Source organism: Chlamydotis macqueenii, chromosome 3 (assembly GCF_036417535.1).
Source record: "Chlamydotis macqueenii isolate bChlMac1 chromosome 3, bChlMac1.mat, whole genome shotgun sequence".
In the NCBI taxonomy this organism is placed as follows: Eukaryota; Metazoa; Chordata; class Aves; order Otidiformes; family Otididae; genus Chlamydotis; species Chlamydotis macqueenii.
In genome coordinates this window covers 53,822,421-53,845,616 of record NC_141558.1, presented here as the reverse complement: position 1 = coordinate 53,845,616, position 23,196 = coordinate 53,822,421, and the positions used below count along the sequence as shown (strand labels likewise).

The 23,196-nt window shown below is 39.7% G+C and overlaps 2 protein-coding genes across 4 annotated transcripts in view; one reads left to right on the top strand and one right to left on the bottom strand.

Annotated features, from left to right (window-relative positions):
• Positions 1-1,472: 1,472 nt before the first annotated feature.
• Positions 1,473-21,109, bottom strand: LOC104485809 (nephrocan-like). The gene is made up of 5 exons (XM_086744594.1): positions 20,162-21,109; positions 13,878-13,935; positions 11,283-11,449; positions 5,162-6,063; positions 1,473-1,920 (listed from the first exon to the last, which is right to left on the bottom strand). Exons 1-5 carry the CDS (start codon positions 21,107-21,109, stop codon positions 1,473-1,475), a joined length of 2,523 nt encoding a protein of 840 aa, XP_086600720.1.
• GOPC (golgi associated PDZ and coiled-coil motif containing) overlaps positions 21,095-23,196 on the top strand; it is a 29,256-nt gene continuing 27,154 nt past the window's right edge. For all 3 annotated transcript variants that reach the window (XM_086745178.1, XM_086745177.1, XM_086745176.1), the window contains exon 1: positions 21,095-21,410. In XM_086745178.1, coding sequence (XP_086601304.1) covers positions 21,111-21,410 — 300 coding nt within the window. In that variant the 5' untranslated portion in view covers positions 21,095-21,110. The remainder of the gene's footprint in view (positions 21,411-23,196) is intronic.

The window sequence follows — 23,196 nt, the reverse complement described above, 5'->3', positions numbered from 1 at the left end:
ATTTGCATAGCCAACGTAACCAAATAGCTGCACTCTGGCACCTGACAGAACAGCTGCTGTGAATGTGAGTGATTACTCAGTTACTGAATGCCAACAGGAGATAAAGAATAATAGAAATTGTTTGCTTTGAAAAGTAATTTGCTGGTGTTATTACTCCTCAGCTATCAGCCAAGATTTATGAACTGCCAGGAAACCCTAGATTACTGTTTTTAAGTCACTGGTTTTAGTGGTCTCAGTAATCCAATTTTGTTTGGTTTTCAAGCACTTTGGGAACTGCTTGATAAAATTTGTACATACATCAGAGTTGATGCATATACCATTGAGTCCTTTTTCTTTGTGTGCGGAAGTCTGGAAGGTTCCTTCCAGTGAAGGGGGGCACTTGCAGTGTGTACTCCCACGTGAAATACTTCTAACCCAACAGTATACACACAGCATCTTGAGCTATATTGTAGTCAATTAGCTATTCAGCTACTCAGATACACTCTTCCAAAAACTTGATCTTATCCTAGTATTTGCCAGAGGTATAGATCTGTTTCCTGAGAATCTCCCTTTTTCTGTTTACAACAATAGAATTGGGTCAAATCGACCCCAGTGTTTTTATTTCACACTATTAATTAACTTTGGAACTAGTACTAAATCTCATTAACCAGGGCACTGATTCTTCTGTTTATTGCATTTGCTATGATGAAGATGAGCCTTCTGTGTTTTGCCTGGAGCTCAGCTAATTTAGTCTAATGTCATTTAAAATAGTCTAAAGTAAATAAAAGAGGCAAATATTCATGAAAACTGGAACTAATTTCTCAAAAGCAAGAATCTCTGAAAAATCTTGAGAAATTGCCCACATCAGTGCAACTCTCCATCTCAAACTGCAGACCTGTGAGTTTAAATGTGTTGAATGCCAGACTCCTAGTAATATTGTCTTGTGGTATTGCAGGATTTTATTTATGGCGTTTTTATGCAACTATAGGAATGCTCTACTATAAAAAGGTCCATACAGAGTTACAAACAATTTTTCTAAGAGATAGTAATTGTATTCTTACTTCCCTCAAACTACTTAGTACTAGTGGCATAGAAAACTTATTTTTAAAATGATTTTCAGTTTAAAATGGCATCCTTTCTATAGCCCTTCTGTCACCGCAATTAACTCTTACAGTACAAATTAAAGAGAGGAAGTTAATGGCAGATCAGCAGGCTGGTTGTCAATAGAGATGCTGGTGGTAGAGGGCATGAAGAAATTTTTTACAATGAGAGTGGTGAAACACTGGCACAGGTTGCCCAGAGAGGTGGTGGATGCCCCATTCCTGGAAACATTCAATGCCAGGTTGGATGGGGCTCTGAGCAACCTGATCTAGTCGAAGATGTCCCTGTTCCTTGCAGGGGGGTTGGACTAGATGACCTTTATTGGTCCCTTCCAACCCAAACCATTCTATGATTCTATCAACTTCAAGGTTCACCATTGATTAACCATGGGGTTAATCTAATTCATAATCATAGTAATCATCATCTGTGTTTACTCCAATGGTGGAGGCCTCATTGGGTTTCATTTTCTTTTTGTCCTCTTTGCCTCTTTCCATGGAAGAGACATTATCTTCACACTGCTGCAGAATCTTTTTGGAAGACATCCAACTTTCTCCTCGGCTTTCTGCTGGTGCCACACACTGCCCTCCCCTGACATCCGTTCCTTTGGCCACCAGCGCTCTTCTGGTTCTGAGAAGGTCACAGGTGCAGTTCCAAGGGTTTCCATCTAAATACAGATGACGGAGACGAGGTAAATACTCTAAGACTTTGCGATCCAAGGCAGATATTTTGTTGTTCCGTAAGTTTAGAACCTGAAGCTGTTTCAAATCCTTCAGCTCTTGTTCTCCAACATCCTCTATGTCATTTCCCTTTAGATCCAATCTAGCAAGGGTGTCCGGAAGTCTGAATAAAAATAAAACAACACAAAGGTGTTATGTTCATTATATTGATTCTGTTTGTGTAAGTGGTGTTTGGTGGTAGGTACTTGCCCAGACACATCTGACATATTAAATAAAAATATCACTAACAAAAATGCAATCTTCTGAAAAAAAAAGATCTGGTCCTGAAACATTCATGTCTTTTTTTTCTAAGTTATAGTAATACTGTCTATGCACACTTGAACTCTTTTCCCAAATTACTGCAGTTCTGACCTGTACTGACTGTGTTTCTGCAACTGAACTAAACAGCAAATTTAGTCCTACTGTACTATGAAGAAAGTTATATGTTCAATTGAATGTCAAGCTTAAAAACACATTTTTTACTCTTTAATTCCATAAGTATACCAATGACTAAATTACAGCAGCAGGAAAGACCAAAAGTTTAGAGAAGCATGGCAACACCGTTCCTTCAAGTACTTCTAGATACAATTTGGTTAAAAGGGTTTTTTTAGTTCAGTTCATAAAGACCTAGAATTTATCTTCGATTTTGTTCTCCTACTCCCATCAGATTCAAAAGTCGATCATCACTGAAGTAGCCCATCTGATGATATACTGTTTAATAAATCAACAAAAGTGAAAACAGAAATGCTTTTTAATGGTCTTTCAAAATAGTTCTTTAAAGAATCAGAACTGATTAAATTTAAAAGAAAATATCTATAATCTCTGGATACGATACTAGATTGGTCAGTATCATTCTTATTTTCATACATCTTACAAATTTATGTGATATGACTGTTTTATTTCAAAAGTCTTTCTCATTTATGATCTTCTAATTTCCTCCTGCTCTATTTAGTGACAAGTGCTTAACAGAAAAGCCAGTTAATTGGCACGGAGTATTTTTAATAAAATTTGAAAGTACCTTAAAAATCATTTTACTATAGTTGTATGCAAAGTGATGAGATTAAGAATTATGGCAAGAGATTTTAAGGGAACTTACTGACTGTAACTCTCAAGTAATTTTACCAAGAGCTATTTAGAATAGAACAGCAGTATACCACAACCGGTGAAGGTTGATGTGATAGTTTATCTCAATGTAATGATAGGAGATACCCTTGACAATTATTAAGAGGGTACATTGTGATCCTCACCGGCTCTTTTTTATGAAGCTGAGTTTATCCTCTTAGGCTGAAAGGTGGTTGCCATATTTGTGTAAATCTCACACCTTCAGTGGGACTATTTCAAGAGTAGGGCAGTTCTGTATTGTGCTGTATTTCCTGGGGGAGATGAGAATTTTATGTGTTGATGTGGTGAGTCACTCCACAAAATCTGATCTTACCAAATGCATGTGACTGCAATAAATTTGTTTTGAAACCTAACCACAAGCGATGATTATAGTTGCCCAGTATGACACTGTAATGTCAAAAGGGTCCTCCGGGGTAAAACTCTAGTGCCACTGATGTCAAAGGCAGTAGGACATCACCTGAGATGTTTATCAAAAGCAGTTACAGTCTAAAGCCTGACCAGCAAGTCCTTAAACCTGTGCAGAGTCTTACTGTATTAATGTTGGACTTAGGCTTTACGGCTGTGTTGTTTGACTTCAGACTGCATTGATCTTGAGAAAATAATGACACAGGAGTACACGATGAGTGATCCTGCTGCTGGCAGAGAAGCCATGTACACTCGGGAGCTAACCATGGCAGCCATACTGTGATGCAGCTGCCCCAGGGAGCATCCTCAGACTCTTCCCTGCATTTTCACCACTCCCTGTGCGATTTTATAGAGTATGGGCTCTTCTGTACGAGTCCAGAAAATACTTGGACTTGTTGCAAATTATTTTATTCTCAAAATAAAACAAAAGAAGCTTTCAGCGTCCTCATTCCTGACAAATAACTGCTAAGACCTACTAACTGTGGCACATTAACTATATTTTTTAACCTTTGACACTAGTGACTGAGTTCTCAGATAACTGTCAGAAGTAATACTTCTATTTCTGTGTATCCATGTGTACCTGGTGACCAGCAGACAGTTAAATTAAGTACATAAATTTTTCATCTTGTCATTTTTTCCCTCTTTTATGTTTACAGTCTCCAATTGAAAGCTATATTAATTGTTGAGTTGAAAATAAAAGTCCCCAGTATCTCCTTAAAAGGTGTACTGTTTAATAGCTAATAGAGAACACCTTCCTGTTAATTCTCTTGACTACGAAGGTTGCAAAATAAGATGGATTGGACAATACTAAAGTAACTAGAAAGTATTAAACATTTCTGTCAAGCTAGACTGAAATCAAATATTTATACACCACTAAATCTGATTATAAAGCTGCTGCCAAATAGATTCAAATGCTAAAGGACCTGATGCTAAACAAATTGAAATTTTACTGCATTATTTATTCGGGCTAGTTAAACCTGTCCACAAGCCATAAAAATAAAATTTAATAGTGCAGTTGTGTTAAGGAAGTTGATGTTAATGGAATTACATTGCTATTTTAATGTCATCTTATTGCACAGCTTTTTGAAATAATAAAATTGCCACTTTATATCAGACCAGCATCCATTTGGCTTAACATACCATCTCTGATAATGAACAGGACCAACACTCAGATGAATGCAAGAGAACCTGTAAGCCAGGCATTAATGAACACAGTGTGCCCAAGGGATGTTTCTTCTGTGCTCCTTTGATTGGAATTTTGCTTATAGCCTAGAGCCAGAGAGCTTATATGCATTCCAAATACTTTGTAATATGTGAATTTAATGAAGTTGGGAATGCTAATATCCACGGAAAAAGCACATTCTTTTTTACCAGACTCAGCTCCTGAAATCTTAATATTTCAACAAAAATAAACTCAGTGTGGATTGGTAGAAACATCAGCTTTAAAATTGCTGTCTTTCATTTTTATTGAATGCTCTATTAATTTTGTGTTAGGGGAGAACACAAATCTAAGCAGCAGTATAACTTCTCCGTAATCATTCTGTTATATTCTCCTAGCAGGTTCCTTTTATTCGTGTGCTAATTAAACAAAGTGGTCTCACTGGCAGGGAGAGATGTGAAATGAGTAGATTCACTAGGGGCCACAGATCTAATGAAAACAGCTCTACTTCTATGCTGAGGATAATTAGTGCCAGTTATGGCAATGGGTTTATGGTATTGATAGACTTCTACCATGACTGGGTCTGAATGCAAATTTTTTTTCCAGCTTGGCCCTCATTCTCATAACGTAAGGAAGGAAAGATGACACCTGGGAACCAGCTGTCCTCAGATTCACTTGCCTCAGCGGAATAGAAATGAGGAGATTCTGTTCCAGTGCCAGATTTGAAAGCTGCGCACACTGCTGAAGAGCTCCTGCCTCAAACATGCTAACAGCATTGTTGTCAAGAAACAAGTGCTTGAGGTCTTGTAGTCCTTGGAAGTCCTGCGCTGTCACCCTTTGAATCAAGTTATTGCTGCAGTCGAGTTTCTGCAGTCTGCCGGGCAGCCTGAGTGGCATTGTGTGGAGCTGGTTTTTAGAGAGCTCCAGTGTTGTTAAATTAAGAAGAAGCTGGGCACCATCTATTGAGGTTAGCTGATTTTCTGACAAGAAGAACTCAGACAGGTTTTCTAGGTGTTTCATGTCTCGAAGTCTTATTGTTTTGAGTTGGTTTTTCTCTAATTTTAGAGACAGCAGGGATTTAGGTAAGTCAAGAGGCACTTTTGTCAGAAAGTTGCCGCTTAAACTGAGAAACTGTAGATTTTGGAAAGATGCAAAGAAGCTGGTTGGGAAAGAGTTCAGTTTATTGTCAGCCATGCTCAGATATTTCAGCCTAGGAAGCTTAAGTGGTGCAGACACAGATTCCATGTTGTTGCCATCCAGAATCAGACTCTGTAAATTGGAAAGGGAGGAAAATGCACTCGCAGGCAGAGTCACAATCAAGTTGTTCCGAATATCAAGCACCCTTAGTTTCATCAGACCTTCAAAATCAGATGCATGCAAAGTGTTGATGGAGTTATCAGCGAGCTTTAAAATTTCAAGGCCAGATGGGAGGAAGGTGGGTATTTGCTTTAGCTGATTTTTGTAGAGTTCCAGGGACTTCAAGGTGCTCAGAGCTTTGAAAGTGTTGTTTTCTATTGATTCTGTGCCACTGCATGACAGGACCAACTCTTCAAGGGCTGACATTCTCCTGAAGTCAGTAATCTTAAAGAGAAAAAAATAATTCATGTGATAGTACACCATCCTTTTACTGATATCCTCACTGGTTACTTCTTCTGAATGCACTGGCAATTGCTAGTGTGTATTCTTAAAGAATAAGAAACTAAGAGAAATGGAGCAGTAACGATAGAGATATTACTATTGGTACCTGTGGCTTGCCAGCATGTACTTACATTTCTAGAATTTTGTTGTTTAAGTCTATATTGTGCCTGGTTTTGAGCAAACATATGTTAGAAGAAGGAATATTGCTTTTATCTCTGCCTAGTGGATAGCCTATGTAAAATGGAGAGCTAATATCACCAGTGGCAGAAATCTTTGCCGAGAATAAATGGTTTTTACATGTTCACTGTGCTCAACAGAGTTTGCTGGTGCAGGTTTGAGTTCATCATACAGCCATTTCCATATATCAGCAGTGTTGTCACCACCGCGTCTCGTCCCCAGAGGAAGTACACATGGATATCAGCGCTTGTCCCCAGTATAAATTTTTGTCAGGAAACAAATAGCTGACTATTATATTACTTCTTAATTTCCTCCCTCCTTTTACTGAAAGTAAAAACCTCATGTATTAAGATGACCAAACCAAAAGTGTCAGATCAGTTTGGTCTGAGAATCACCTCTGTGGAACAGATTGCTTTTAGAGGAACTTAGTTTTTGGTAGTTAGTAATAAACAGACACTTTGCAGTGGTAAATGGAACTTAGATGTTGACGGTGACTGTAATATGCAGAGTCATACTAATTGTTTAATTATTTTTCTGCTCTGTTGGAACCTGCCTGTTTACAAAGCTTGCCATCTTGTGTCTCAAGTTAAGAAGCAAACTCAAGTGAATCTGGCAATTTCCTCCAAGCTGAGATAGGAAGAAGCATGCAATGAGAATGACCCCAGGAGTCCTCCAGCCATATCAGTTACTTAAACAATAGTTGTAGTTCTCTGAAATTATCAGAGATGCTGCCCATTGACCTAGATGCTCAATTTTTAAAAATTAATTTATATGGGAATCACTGAAATCTCAGAGCAAGATGAGCAGGTGTTCTGCATGGGAGAGGTGGGAAGGAGCATCCTCATCTATTTTCCCTTCCCATGTCCAATAAACTTCTCAGTACAGATCTCAGGAGTACCACATCAGTAAGAGATGTTAAACTAACGCTGTAGTCTTCATGCTATTTCCCCTGGGGCTTAGTTGCTACCAGCACATTTTACTCTCATTAAGAGAAGCGATAAAGCATGTTCTACAGCAGAACCACTCATCCCAGTCAGGAATCTACACGGAAGGCAGCACAAATCCTTTTGTAGCTCAGTTACCAGGTAGTAATTTTGTTCTAGGATGCTGATTGAACACATCTGGCTGTCATACTTGTGTGTGTCTGTCTTTTAAGAACAGAGGTAGTGAGTACAAAGTCCTTTCCTAGTGTGATTTCCTTGACATTAACATGAACTAAAACAGCTGCTATATAGTATTTTGCAAAAACTAATTTCAATGGAAGCCAATGAAAGGAAATTTGTGTGCATGCATCTGTGTATAAGCATGAGCATTCTCTGAGAGGTTGCTAAATTTGCAGCATTTGCATCAGCTTATAAAGGTGATTTTTAAAAGATTCCTTCTAGCTTAATTTATCTAAGTCTTGCCTGTTTTTGAGTTGTCTCTCTTTACCTTATCTACAAACCCAGCATTTTAACTTCTGTTAAAATTAGAGCCCAAACAGCTGTGAAAGGGGAGTCAGATTTCATTTTGCTTTGGTATCCTTAGTTGTCGCTAGCTTATGATGACATTTGTTCTCTCTTTAAAGTACTTTCTGAGCATTGTAAGATTTGATGCAGTTAGTGAGAAAGTATAGATATGGAACCTCTATTAATGCAGGTTTCTCTATCAATTACTTTTAAGTTCAATGTGGGAATGTACCTCCATAACAAAGCTTATATTCTCAGCAGTAAAGAACAAAGTTGATCATTTTCTATTTTTTTCTATAAAGATAGTTTTGGTTTTATATATTTATATATATATATAGCTATATAGCAATTACAGAATTGGATGTCCAATTCTGGTTATAATTAGGAGGCTAATCTTGCAAAACTCTATCACGAGAAGTCCTATAGGAATGAATTGCATTGCTCAAGAGCATAAAAGCATAGTCATATATAAGTGATAAAAGTCTTAAGGAAATTTAAATAAATGTGAACCTTCATAAGTTCAACACGTTTTCTCCTATAAGTAAGTTCAAAAGCAATATTGCCTGCTTTTCCTCAGGTGACTGCTCTGTCTCTAAGAGGCTTAATTTTCATCTTATTAAGTGGCAGAGAGCTACATGAAGGTCAATGTACAGACATTCATTCTGTAATTATATTAGGCTTATTATAATTTCTGTTTTCCACCTATTTGGTATGCTTTGCTAGGCTTTGTGACCATGTTGTTTTGAGACTTAAACATTAATCCATGCTGTTACAAACAATCCAGTCTTTCTAATATGAATCCAGACATTTGAAAGCCTATTAGATCTTTTCTTGCTACAAAGTGATGTTTTATTCTCTAACTGGGGTGTCTGTAAATTGATACTAATAAAGTTTCATATTTTAAAAACTAGATCTCCTGAAAATGGATCTCAGATACTATTGTTTTAATAGAAACATTTAAATGATTTTGTAATTTAAATTATTTTTTTGCTTTTAGAATTTTTGTGAACTGGGATTTTTTATAAGTGTGTCTTAAATCAGTCTCTTATTGTGGGGGGCAGATGGAAACAATTGTTTCAGCAGATAAAAACCCCTGTATAAATACAGTTAGAAATAAACTAAATCTTAAAGTGAGAGTAAACACGTTACAGTTGGTCTTCAGATCAAGGAGCAGTCAGAAATTATTGAAAGAAGATGCTAATTCATAATTTTTATTATGAATTCTGCTTATAACAAACCCCATTTTTTAAAAATACCAAAAGCAAAAATCTCAGCCAGTGTTTTCAATTATGATCAACCCTGTCAGAACAAATACAAAGTTGATCTGGCTAAAAAAGATCTACTTTTTTTCTTGTTTTTCTCTAAAAGGTCCCTTCCAACCCAAACTATTCTATGATTCTAAAACATACTATATTTAGCATACAAACATATCTACTTTTCTTTTTCATTTCTTTACAATTTTAATAATGACTAATGCAAAGTAATGTTCAAAAGCAATTAGTGCTTAGGTTGAAACAGTATTTGTTTATTCTTCTGAGGCTGCTAGTTGCCAAACCATAGCACGTGTAAATACTTACATATAGAAGTCTCTTGGAGGTCAGCTGCGGGAAGTCTAGGCTTCTAGGCTTCCCTTCCCTTCAACTTCTTTTTGAAAATATGTAGTTTTCTCTAAGATTAGGTAAATGAGGGAATTTAAAAATACCAAACCAAACCTCCCAAAAATCTATAGAGTTCTTTTAGTGCTTCCAGGCATGTATTTTACAAGCAGAAATCAAACCTTTTTCTACAAGCACTATAATATGTGCCCGTGGAATTGCTCAGCTGTGTAAAATTAAGCATATGCATTTATGATATTAAGACCCCAGAAGCATAATTTGTTGCACAGAAAGAAAAGTGGAAAATATATTTACAGATCCAGTCTAATCATAAGAAAAGAATCTACATAACTACAGGCATACAGCCTGAAAAGAGTTATTTCCTTTCAGTGCAAAGTCAGTAGTAGAAGTGAGGCATACCGATTGCTCAGTGGAATTAATGTATATAGTGAAAAACTCTCTCTTTAGATGGTTTCACACACCATTTGTTCTGAACAGTCATAAAACATTTATGCCAGTACTCTGTTCACTTATATCCAACATTTAAATGCTTGATAACCAACATGTGCCTTTTGCTCTAGTCAGAACCTAAGACCACTTTACTAGTGACTGAGGAGTAGCTGACAGGTATGGGCATCTAACTTAAGAAAGGAAAAATGGCTCATCTTCCTTATCTTGGAAAGGAAATAAGACTTTTTTTTTTTTTTCCACAGAAAATGTATTTCCTAATAATTCATTTGACAGACCTTTTGTTTAATTAGAGTACATCAATATAGCTAAATCACACCAATGAACTTTGACTCTTATGTGTACGGGAGCTAAACCAAGGAAACCAGAGATGTTATTAGCAGCTAAAAGAGAAGTAAACTCTTTCTCAGAGTTAAATTACAAAATTACTATTTCTCAGTGTGCAACAGGTATCCCAGATGTTGCTCTAAGCTGCCTTTTAGCCCATGTCATTCAATCCTGAGAGCAAAATCAAAGATGCATTTCAGAGCAGTTAAAGTTGTATTCTTTGTAAAAGAACAAGTATACTTAAGAGAAAATGTGTCTCTTCTGAATAGAACATTTTTTATTATTTGTTGTAAATTGATACATGGCAAGCATGTATAATACAGGTGGTTGTATTTCCCTTGTTTCTTTCTATAGAAGTTATATTTATTAAATAAATGTATTTCAAGGGGAGAAACAGAGAAGCACCAGTCCAGAGTGCAGTGCAAAATGAGCATAAACTGATCACAATAATGTGATTCAGTGATGCCTCAAGAAGCCCAGAATAAATTTTTTTAATAACAGAAGTAGTTGGCAGCTTCAGTTAGAAGCTGCTGTTGTTCATATGGGTTATTAGATAGGCCGACCGTTGCTTTTAGAAACATCTCACACTCTGCCTTGGACTCTAGCAATGTGTGAGCAAGTCCAGGTTGCTCACTCCCTCTGCCATTTCCAAGACAAGTTGCACCTGACACTTTCAAGTCAAGAGCAGGAAAAGAACTTCAGTTTCATTCATTAGGGAAATGAGTTTGGCTACATAAAATCTTTCCATTTACTATGGAAAAGTATTACATTGTATCAAAAACAGTAAAAGCTTTTAACAAGTCAAAAAACAGCTCTGGAAGTCAATGGTTATTTGACTATATAAAATACAAATCAACATTTGGCTCCAAGCTGTAAATTACTACTTTTTGAGTTGCATATAAAATGTCATAATGGCAGTGTGAACTGGTGCTCAGAGACCTCAGGATAACGAAAACACTATAGGAATATATTTACATATCTTTACATACAAAGTAAGTAAAAATAAAAGCAGATCTGGCACCATTTCATCAGTTTTTAGAATGTGGAATAAGCTTCTCCCTTCACTTGAAAGTCACCACCATCTGGGAAACACAGCTTTCGGTTACAGGACTCTAAAGAAAGCATTTTCACTGGATTTTTTTCCTACCTGGAGTTGTTTAATTTTGCTGTGGCTGATGTAGAGTCTCTTGGCGGTAACAGGAATCTCTCTGGGGATCTCTGTAGCTCTGTAGCATTGCACTGACAGGGCAGGGTCGCAGCTACATCTTCTTGGGCAAGTGATACTTAGACTACTGTGAAAAGAAAAGATGATGACTAAAAGGGAAGATAAATACATCTTAAAAAACAGGAGCTCTGAAATTGCCTCAGAAACATACAGCCTGAATTAAGCACCAAAGTCCTTTTATACTATGAAATCTGATAAAAGGATATTATGACTGTGTATTTTATCCCAGTGGAAAAACAGCAAAAACAATACCGTAATTTACCTGGGTTAAAATGTTGGCAAGCATTACAAAGAGTGAGAAATTTAAACAGTGATAAGGTGCCTTTACATTTGTAGGTATGTGAAATTAGTGTTATTTATTACCTGACATCTAATCTGCAAACACCCATATTATCTCCAGTTTCCTAGTTTTGTTAAAAGTGACACCACAGAATTAGTGGAGCAAAGATAAAGAGCTGTTTTATAGTGAGGCTGTAAAACCTTTGTATCTTCTGTGACCCAGTGTTAGAAACAGTAAAAACACCACTACAACCAACACCGAAGCTTTTTCACTCTTCCTCTTGCATTATTAAAAAAAAAATCCAAACCCAGGCAGCTATTCTTTTCAAGCTAAAACATTCTATTCACTTTCTGAATATCTTTGCTACAGCCGAGTGCTGCTAGTCAGTACAGATGTTGTAAAGACTGGACAAAAATCCAAGTTACCTGTGTTTGTGTAATTCACATGAATCAAAGTTTATTTATTCTTGTATTTGAAAATTACAAAAGTCAAACACATGAAAACTTTTAGTATAACTCAAGAGGCAGATGATCAGGAGGACAAGACCTATTTACCCCATGACAGATGGAGAATTCTAAAGTTCCCCTCAGAGTTTTCCCTCTACTTATTAGTGCTTCTCTCATGTATCTATTAGCTGTGCCAGCTACAGATTTAAAGGTTGACTTGTGATTATTTTAGGAACCTTCATGCATTGTTTTTTCCTTTGTACTCAGCAATTTACAAGGTAGAAAGCAGTGTACTTAGGAAATGTTTGTATCTTATCACACTGATCTGCTTTGCACTGTTACCTGTGTCCTTCCATCCTCTTGTACTTTTGGTAGTAGCTAATCCTATTCCTTGAGTTCAGAACAGGGCCAGTTATTTTTCTAAACAGAAGATGATGTCAAGTTGATTTGACAAATGGATAACTGAACTGGGGACTGTCCTCAATGGGAATGCCTATTGGGTGCAGCTGGGTTTACACTGGACAATTGCCATATTGCCTCCTGGAAATCCTGTCCCCTTAATGCCCTACGCTGCGAGTACAGAACTGCAACCCAGCATCTGCTAAACCAAGCAGCAAGAGCAGAAACCTTTTCCTAAAACAGCCTGTCAAATTAGCATGTTTAACACGCTACACGGAAAAATTCTGCCTGACTTATGCACAGTGATCAATTGAGCAAAAATGGGTGGGTGAGTAGCATCAGCAACAGTGCTTTAAAAGAAATATTTTCACATATTTTGATGTAGCATTTGGTACCTGGTTTGTGTTTTTTAGTTTTTTTCTTTTTTTTTTTTTTTATTTCTAAAAGAGTCAGAACAAAAGTGTAAAACAGACAAAAGTGTAAAACCTTTCTGCATACTGCCAGCTACTTGTGGTATATTTTAGCATGCCCTGGAACCGTCTTTGATCCCATTTTTCCCCTGACTTGAGTTTAAATGCTGAGGTCACTAAGCCGATAATGGTCAGGATCTTATGTAGGTACTTGTGTTCCTCAAAAATCTCATCAAAAATAAAATGCTTTTTGCTCAAGGAGGGTCAAAAGAAATGCAAATCAAACTCTAAGGTTTGCAGTTTAGGCCTCTAGAGTACTGCACAGTCAGTCTGAGAATCCTTTTAAGAAAGAACTATACATTGCATCCTTCCCTATTTTGTAAATTTTAAGTCGCTCAGCCGATGTCAGAATTTACAGCTGTAGTTACAAGTTTACATCACAGTAACGTGCAATATTCTTGGCACTTTGCATTTTAGAGTAGAATCTATATCCTTGATCTTTTTAAACTAATGCAAGGAAACTTTATTGGTTTAACAGTTCATTTATGTGATATTAATAACAATTATTTAATCAAGAATGATATTATGTATCCATTACTTTCAGATATATGTCTGCTTTCAGCAGCTAGGCATTTTAAAGTGATAGCTATAAAAGATGATTCTATTGAATCTATTCTGTACAAATTCTAACACATGTCCATCAGAGTTTATGCCTTTGCTTTTGCACAAAACTATGACCTGTAGGTTTTTAAACTGATTCTAGGAGATCTGATGGCAACAGAACTGACGCAGAGTCACAGGACTGTACGAGCGTAAGCCTAGTAGAAAGCTGCGAGCTATGCCAAAAAAAAAGGTGAAGAAACGTTCCAGGATCTCCGGTGGGGAAGCAGCACTGCTGGCCCATGACTTGCAGAGGGATGTTAAAAAAGTCAATCACTAGTGGCCATTTCCTGCCAGCAGTTTTTATGTAAACTCTCCACACCTTTCGATGGGGATCCCTGTATGGGACTAATGGCATGATAGTCCCCTCTGTCATTTCTCTGTCAGAAAGAATGAAAGAGAGCACTTGTAACCTGCCCGTGTGAGAAGTCCCAGGGACATTCTACATGGTGTGTGCGTTAATCAAAAGTAAACACTTCAGATCAAAACCTGCTAAACCCAAAGTCCATGTCAGACTCTTTTGTGTTGTTGGCATTTAATATGGAGATTGGTTACAGAATCTCATGGCAAAGTAGTAAAATATATTGGATAAATTTGGACAAAACGTAAGCTTGTGTTGATGGAAGTTAGAAGATCTTTCAGGATTGCTGCTTTTACTTAAGATCTGAAGAAGGATTAATGTGACTGTCAAGTTTGGTTTTTTTTTTTCCCAAAAATATCGGCTAGTCTAATAAACATATTATCTTTCTCTACAAGCCTTGCCTCACGCAAGATTTCAGCAGCTACAGTACTGGTGTTTGGGCCTTTTCCTTCTTCGCCAAAGTCAGAGGTTTGACAAAAGCACACAGATGTATGTCAAGACATATTTTTTTAACCTAAGATTACATTTAGAAAATCATGTAAATTAAGATGACATTAAAGTTAGAAGAATGAATCTGCAAAACTGCAGATATGGAGCATTTAGAAATGTTTGAGTTAAGACAGCCCATAAAATCTGAAGGTGAATCCCTCATAATGTACACGATGGCACAGACCACACAAGGGAAGATGCAGTCTTATCACAAAAGACATGGAGAAGCTGAGCTCTTACAGTAGGGTGTCCCTCATCTATGGAAAGGAGAAATTGCAGGAAAAGACCAGTTTAGGGCCTGCAGAGGGCAGGGGTAGGAGCTTGGTCCCTGAGGGATGACACAAGCACAAGCAGTTTGGCAACTAGGAGCTGCTAAGTGATGGCATGTGCTCTAAAGAATCCTTGGCATTTCTAGCTGCCATATGCTATCAAGTGCCTGCCACTGAGTACATGCGAATTTATAATTATTTTTTGCTGGAGGTTTTTAACTTGGATTTGGACCAGTGCTTCATAGGGACAACAAATGGCATGTGTCTGCTGCAAAGGTTATCTCCAATCAAGCACTTCTCTCCAGAGTGCATCAAGCTGCTAAGAGAAACAATTGCAACATTGTTTTTAAAAACATTATGCTACCCTGAATCATCTGTTGAATAATCTGAACTGCTTTACAGAAATGTTTCTTAAACAAAGAGCCTCAGAGGGTTACACTGAATCAAGAATGTTAACTAACCTAGATGCAGTCTAGGCAAATTAATAATATCTAATTAATATAAGGATTATAAATTCAGCAAAAGTGATTTTGTGGTTTATTCCTACAAAATAAAACTGCAAGTAGAGTTTCACAAAAACAGAGGCCTGTCTGAAAATGATGTCTCAATTTTCTTCATAAGCCAAGAATTTAGTGGAAATATTTTTTATCTGCTTTCATAACATGTGGAAATGTGCTTTCTGACTCCAGGCAAGGTCATCTTTATACAGTGGGAACAGCTGCTGGATGACTTAAAATGGATTTTTCCTCCACACAATAAGGTAGGTTTCCTATTCTTCCTCCATGCTGGCTACATAGAGGAGATGAAAGTGATAACCTCTTATGTATTTCTCACATTTTGCCTGTCTGTGGCATGTTTGCATTCCAGAGGAACCAGCATAGTGAAACCTGTTGAAAAGGAGTGAACCTTTGTTAAATAAAAAATCACGTATCAAGGAGTTTTAGTCATTTCCAGTTCTATGATAGTGCTGAGGTGTGCTGCCAGGATCAGATGCATCTGGGGCAGGCAACAGACAAACAATAAATAACCAGCACCCACATGGAGAAGGTCAGTTTAAATAATTTAATACTCATATGCTCGTAATGCTGCTGTAATTTGCCTTCAAAGTATTGTTGCTAATGGCATCCACTGGATGGAGAACTGTTGTTCATTAATAAGTGAGCTACTGAGAGCAGTGCCCATAAAACCACAGATTGTGGTATGGTATGACGACAGTTTTCTGGTAATGATATTCCAAGTTACTCCACAAAAGAAAGGAGCGGGGGAGATAAAGAGGGCAGATATAATGGCCTAATCCATTCTCAACCTAGAATTTAAACACATGGGTCTTTTGTATATGAATTAATGTAAGATCTGTAATTAATCTATGTGAGATGGTGCCTCTTGCAGTACCACCTAAAAGTAAGGTGGCAGGGATAGATCATCCAATCGACACTGGAACCATGGCAATTCTGTTTCCAGGGTTTTACACACACAAAAGCGGTTCAGGTCAGTCATTGACAACTGTGACCTGTAAGGGCTTTTCAGAGTCCTGTATGAAGTGAGGTACTTCTGGCCTCAGACATTTCCTGTGGATGTCTTTAGCCTTTAAGAGCAGCCGGCTAGTGACTGTGCATCCAACAGAACCAGAATGGAGCTTAAACTGTAAAATATTATCTAGTGTTCAAACTGCGAGGCACAGTTTCAACAAGATGTGGACTCTGAAATAGCAGTTTTCAAAATTATACTCACTGTGCGCACACAGTGTCATTCTTTGACACTATTTTTGGCACGTGTCTTATTCATTTCAAAAATAAAACAAAAATTTGGAATGAGAAGACTTAAACATAAGCATATATGTAGAAATAAGCACAGAAATAGGACCACAATAAGCACTGTGAAAAAGAAAAACTAGTCCAAATAAGTGACTTGTGGAAGTTGTCTTCTGTAAAAAGAGACCAAAAAGGAGTGAATGTTCCCTCAAAACAGTAGCGAGTCAATTGTTGCACGCATGGACTCATTGCATGAACTGTAAAAGTCAGCCAACTATGAATTCTCTAGGCCTGCAAGGCCAGAATCACCTAAAATGTAAAAAACTAAAATATCTGGGGTTTGTTAGCAAAAATTCTCTGTAAAATCAACTGAAAATGTATGTTTCTTTACGTATCAGTGCGGATGGATAACTTCCTCTAAAACCTTCAGAAAGGCACATTCTAATCATCTAGTCTAACTCCTTTTTTAGAACACAAAAATCTTGCTTTATCACCCCAATTTCCTCCCATATTTTGATACTGCAAGATATTATTTGTTTTCTCTCTGTTTCCCCTTTGGTTTCCCAGCTTGTGACTGCACAAGCACCCATGCAATCAAACCACTCAAGATGCTTCAGCGCTAACCACACAGAGGATGGCCTTGACATGTGCACGCGCTGCAGCCTGGCATGCACAGCTGGGCAGCTGCAATTACAGACGTTTCTGGGTGAACTGACCTTCATGTGCAAACACATGTGTTTATATTGTAAATTCTTTGTGCAGAGGCTAGGTCTAACCAAAGGTTTGTAGAATATCTCACACAACACTTTCCCAGCCTTGGCATGGACCCTAGATACCAAATATACAGCAGCAGTGATGTTGATCGAAGTTGTGTATTTTTTCTTTCCTTTTGATTTTGATATTGTCTTGCTTTGTTTTGTATGAAAATGTGCCCTCCTCATGCTTAAGGTCATTTACTCTTAAGCACAAAGTAAGTTTTCAGGTAATTTATCAGGTACTCCAGTAATCAGTTGAAGTACATAGGTTTAAATTTATAAAGTACTGTTTGTACTCAAATGTACTTAATAGCAGAGTGACATAGACACCTCACATTCTCTACACTCTACCTCACCTAGAATAACTGAAATTATGTGCATAAATTATATGTGAAGAAATTAGCTGGGGATGAGCTTCACCAGCTCTGCCACGTGATAGATAAGGTCAAATGAGCACATCAGGAAACTTTCAGTGAAGTCTTTTTGACATTAAAAGTATTCAACAAATTTAAATTCTTCTTGACATATAACTTGCTGCAACCATTTGATTGTTACAAATATCTTTTGGCTGTAGAGAGGATTCTTACTGCTAGATCAGTTGACTCAAATTACTGCTGTTCTTTAAATGTTCTTCAATTCTTTTGTTGATGTTATCAGGGTAGAGTGTACTACAGTTTACTTTAAATTGATTTAATCTAACTGAAGGCCAAAACTACTAACCTTTCTTAGGTTCAGTTCCATAATTACTGCACAGCTTGCTTACAGAACAGAGTGCACGCTGTCTAGGGGCTTTTGGTAGGCATTTCAAGGGTAACTGGAATTGATCAGTATTTTCTAGGGGACATACAAGTACAGTTTTGAGATAATTAAATTATTTATGTGTTTACCCATACATCAGTGATATCTGCTTTTAATTTCAACCCCTTTTTAACATACTATTTCTAGTGAGGAATATAACTAGTACCTTATGATAACTACATTTACTAAGATTTGGAGTCACAACTGCAAATTTTCTTAATAATATAAAGCATTCCTTCTCATTTTTCCACAGTCGAGCAGGTATTGGAGAGATACTACGCTGCAGGGAGGCTTCTGAAAGAACTGTGTTTAAGAAGCTAATCTTAGAGTGGAATAAGCAGAGACAAAACCATGTTTGACTTGTGAAATGTAGGAATATGTAAAACAAAGGTAGCACTGATAAGGGATGAAAGAATTAAAACTAATGACCACAAAACTCTGATACCATTGTAGATAAGGACCATTTAAGGTAGTGCTGGACCAACCCCTAAGCTAAAGGGAAAGGACACAAAAAAACTGAGGATATGTGATTCTTTTTTTTTTTTTTAAGGCAATCATATATAAATTACACTAAGGGTAAGTTCTTAAAGGCAGTATTTGCTATAGATATGTTACATAGTAACTATGGGAAACTTCCTTGTCAAGATAGGCAGATACTGTTCAAATGCAGGATTGAGATATATTATCAGAAAATTCTAATGCTTGGCTAAGTGATAGATTACGGCTCCATTAAAAAAAAAAAAAAGGCAAAGAATGTAACTTTATTCTATAAGTACTTCTCTGGTGTGATACCTACCTCACATCAAAACCAACATAAAAACTGGTAGCCCTGAAAAAATTAATTTTACTATGTGGCTGAACTAATTTAAACAATAATTATAGTTTAGCTTTTGATACAGCAAATACTGTGATTCCTCATCAGATGCTGTTGTGTGTAAAAGACAGTCGATATGGCTTTGGAGAATGAATGTTAGAATGAAGATCAAGCAAATGCTCTGTTAAGCTGGGCTCACTCAGAAGCACTTGTGTGACTTTAGACACTTAAACCCTTTGCTCAGCTACTATTCTGAATGTGCCAATTTACTCAGCCAGGTTTTTTTTTCTGTGGCTATGTATAAAGGTGTTTCTAACTTTTGTTTCCATCATGGTTTGGCTTAACAGTAAGAGCACAGAGGCCCGGTTTGTTACTACCTACCTTCCATTACAGTGCAGGCAATTTGAGCAGTGAAGGGCAAATGAGCAGGTTTCTAATAACAATCTGTAAGCTTCTTGTCAAGCCTACGATAGCAGATCCCAGAGGAAATGTGATATCTACTGTTAGTGGTGCAGTTTGCTTTTACCCAGCTCTTCTGAAAGCACAGATAGATGGAAATATAGTTCTTTTCTGCTTTGACATAGCTCTCCACATTCCAGGTGAGTGGTCTAACTACTGAGCTGTAAATGGGTATCTTTCTGTCACTCTGTGTCCTGATCAATTATTTATGCAACGTAAAGCAAGGAAAGAAACTCACCCCAGGATGCCCTACAGCCCAGGGACTAGGTGTGCAGGGGTCCATTTTTTTGGTACCCACTCCTCTGCTGACTGGAGGGCCCCTGTGCTGCCCCTCTGTTATACTGGCAGAGTAGTTTGTGGGGCTGTGTGGTAGGCAGGATTAGGGTCCTGATCTGGGTTAAAATGATCCTTGTTCTCTTTTGAGGTGGAATTACTACTTTGACGCAATAAAGCCAAGCTGCAGGAGACCTCTACAAGACCTGCTAATAAAGCTCCCACTGAAATAAACATCGGAATCAGTCATAGTATTTCAAAGGAGATGAGCTGTAACCAAGGTGAGTGCCTTGGAGAAAGCACCCATGTAGATATAGCTTATTCCCTGAAATTTCTTTCATTTCCAGAAGCAGAATGAGCTTAAAATTGCAGATACTTTTTATATGGGTATAACTGCATTCAGCCGTGCTTCTAGAGATGCAAAGGTGCCTGGGGCTGTCCTTTTTATATAGTACTTGGAAGTTGGTGTCTTTACTGAACAGGAGGGATGACTGTGTAGCTGCAAATCCAGTTGTGTGGTTTGCACCTGCTCATTGCGCTTGTGAACAGTCGTGAAGACCTCTCTCTCCTCTCCTGCTCCCAGAGGAGAAGGAAAATGTGCACATTTTAGTAATTTTCTTGGTATTCCAGCTATTACTCCTTCAGTCTCTTGAACCTCCCCAAAAGTGTAACTTTTCTGGAAGCTCCTGGAAGGTTCTGCGGTGTGCTGTAAGGTAAATCGCCAGGTCGATGTGACCCCTTCGGGCCCGCATCCCGCCACTGCTTCAGGCGGGTTCCCAGGCAGGTATCCCACGGGCACGCCTGGCTGGCTTCCCCAGGGGCCGGCGATCCGCCTGCACACCAAGATTAACGTTGAGAACTGGCTAAACGCAAAGCAAAAATAACTTTTCTCCTCGTGAAAATCTTCGTTTAGGCGGCGCCTGACGCCACGGGCGTTTCTGAGCAGCTTTTTCAGGAGAGGAGAGGGCAGGGCGGGAGGGGCCGTTACTCGCAGCCAGCGGGAGAGACGCGGGCTGAACGCGTCCCGCCTGCCGCCGCTCCCTGGAAACGTGGAGCCCAGCACGGAGACGAGCACACAGGAACGAGGAGACGTGGACCGGGTGAGACCGACCTTCCCCCTCCCCACCGCCGGCCGGGCCCGGCCAGGCCCCTCCGCCCCCTTAACGGCCCGGCCCGCCGCGCCGGAGCGCCCCCTGGCGAAGCAGACTGAGAGGAGCGCGGCGGCCGCGATCGGGGGTTTGGGGCTCGGCCGTTGCTGCCTGCCGCCGCTTGGAGTTGTGGCAGGCAGCACGAGCCGCGCGCTGACTGGCCGCCGGGCGACGGCGCGCCGCCTCCGAAGCCGCCTGTCAGCGGCGCAGCGCATGCGCGCCGGGCACATTCCTCTCGCTCCCCTGCGCGGCTGCCCCGGTGGAACCGGGTCGGGCCCGCCGCTGCCGCCGCCGCCGCCGCCGCCTTGTCCTGTGGGGCGGGAGGGGGAGCGGGCCGCGGGGGGCGGCTGAGGCGGGGCGGGGGCTGAGGCCAGCGGTGCGGGCTCTACCCTGCCGGGGGGTCCGAGCCGTGCGAGGGGAGGGGGCGGCGGCGGCATCATGTCAGCGGCGGGCGGCGGTGGTTCCTGCGGGCCGGGCGCCGCGGGGGCCTGCGGCGGGGGCGCGGCCGGCTCGGCCTCGTCGGCGGGCGGCGGAGTGTCCATGTTCCGCTGGCTGGAGGTGCTGGAGAAGGAGTTCGACAAGGCCTTCGTGGACGTGGACTTGCTCCTGGGCGAGATCGACCCCGACCAGGCCGACATCACCTACGAGGGGCGGCAGAAGATGACCAGCCTCAGCTCCTGCTTCGCCCAGCTCTGCCACAAGGCGCAGACCGTCTCCCAGATCAACCACAAGCTGGAGGTGAGGAGTGGGGAGCAGAGGAGGTCTCCGGGCTGCTGCCCTGGGGGTCGTGCTGCTCCGGCGGGGAGGTGCCGGGGCGGCTGGCGGGGACTGGACCCTGCCCGCCGTGGCAGCGAGGGCCCCTCCCGGGCCCTGCGGCCGCTGAGCGCCGTGCTGGAAGCAGCTGGGCAGGGGTAACCTGGCCTCGCGTTTTGGGGAGACTGTGTCCAGCCCCGCGGGGTTCGGGCCTGGCCGTGCGGAGCCTCTGGCTTTGGTTATTACAGCGTGGGCATGAAGCGGTGCGTGCCAAAAAAAAAGTTCCCTTTGATGTTGAAAGCAGCAGTCTTGAGCAACAGATCCTGCTGACTGGTCTTCTGTTTGCATTGGGTCCCTAGTGAATTTGGAAAGCCTTTTAAAAATGGGAGAAAGACCTATGGTCAGGATGCTTAAAGGTTATAGTCAGTAGTCAAAAGGAGAACTTTATTCCTTACAAGTAAATGAAACAAAAAATGGATTGGGGATCGACTTTGACAGGTCCTCTTGTCCCTTCGTACTGCAAGGCAGATCAAGTAGCTCTCTGACAAACTTAGTGTCAGAAAATTAGTAGTGGGGATTGCACATTCTATGAGAAGAATAATAACTTTCCCTACTGTTGGAAAGTTTTCGTCATGCCTAATCCTGAATTCCAGTCAGGGTGGGGATAAAAGAAGCATCAGCTGGAGCCAAGGTGGCTGGTGCTGATGCAGCTCAAGAGGGAGGGCTGCAGATCCTGTGACTTGTGCAAGAACTGGAGCGCTCTGGAACGAGATTCTGGGGAACTTTACAGTCTTTTTATAACTACAGTCCAGCCTGAGTTGTCTTTGTTTTAGTAGGTGATGTCATTTGTCTTCTCCTTAAGATGTGTGGATATTAATTGCCCTCTTGTCTTTCTGTTGCATACTAAAAGACTGTTCATGTATCTTCCCTCAGTTATCTTTTCCCTGGGCTAAAACCCTCCAGTGTCTTCAGTGTTTCTTGCAGGCCATACTTTCTAGAGTTCTATTGCTTGTTCTACTAGCTTTCAAATATAAGGAAGTAAGGGGGAAAATTCTTAGAAACCTTGAAAATACGTGCTCTGTAAGAGCTTCAATGGACAAATAAACTACAGAATTCAGTCCTTTGTGTTATACGTATAATAAAGGAATTTAAGAGTCTTTAAACAGTAACCTGCTCTACTGAAGGTCTGCCTTGCAGTAGGAAGTAAAGTAAGTAAATTGGCTTTGGTTTTAATCAGGTTTCTTCCTGGTATGAAGACATTGTTATTCAAAATAATCGACAGAGTTTAACAGGGGAACAAGATATTTCAGAGTAGAACAAAGACCTCATTAAACTGGGAGCTTTTTTCATTGCAGTCCTTATTTCACCAGAGTACGTACTGTAGCGATGTTTATGGTATTCTTTGTTTATGTTGCTATGCTGTCATACACATTTTAGTATTGGGTATGTATATATATTAGCACGCTATACAGTAGGCTTTATTATAGAGGCGTAGTAAAGTAAGATTTATGAGTTTATAGTGGACAATCAGTATTTATTGCATATTAAACAGGGATGGTGGATGTTGTGTACTGGCTTGTAAACCAGATGAGTTTTTGGGTTATTCTAAGAGAATGAGTCGATGCTTGGTAAATATTTCTTTGAAAAGTTGTTGTGAGCTTAAATATTGTGAAAAGAAGTGATAAAACTCAGATCCTGAAGGTATTTTGGTGTCTAATTGAAATCATCAGGGACCTCTATGTAATTGACAGTCTGTGCCTCAATCTCAGAT

What these genes read in the sequence shown, in the direction of transcription:
- LOC104485809 (XM_086744594.1), bottom strand. Translation starts at nt 21,109, where the DNA reads ATGCCGCCGCCGCCCCCTCCCCTCGCACGGCTCGGACCCCCCGGCAGG. An exon ending in AGGTTCAAGAGACTGAAGGA is followed by an intron (nt 13,936 to 20,161) that starts GTAATAGCTGGA and finishes TCTTTCTGACAG; the next exon opens with AGAAATGACAGAGGGGACTA. An exon ending in GCAAAATTAAACAACTCCAG is followed by an intron (nt 6,064 to 11,282) that starts GTAGGAAAAAAA and finishes TTTCTCTTTAAG; the next exon opens with ATTACTGACTTCAGGAGAAT.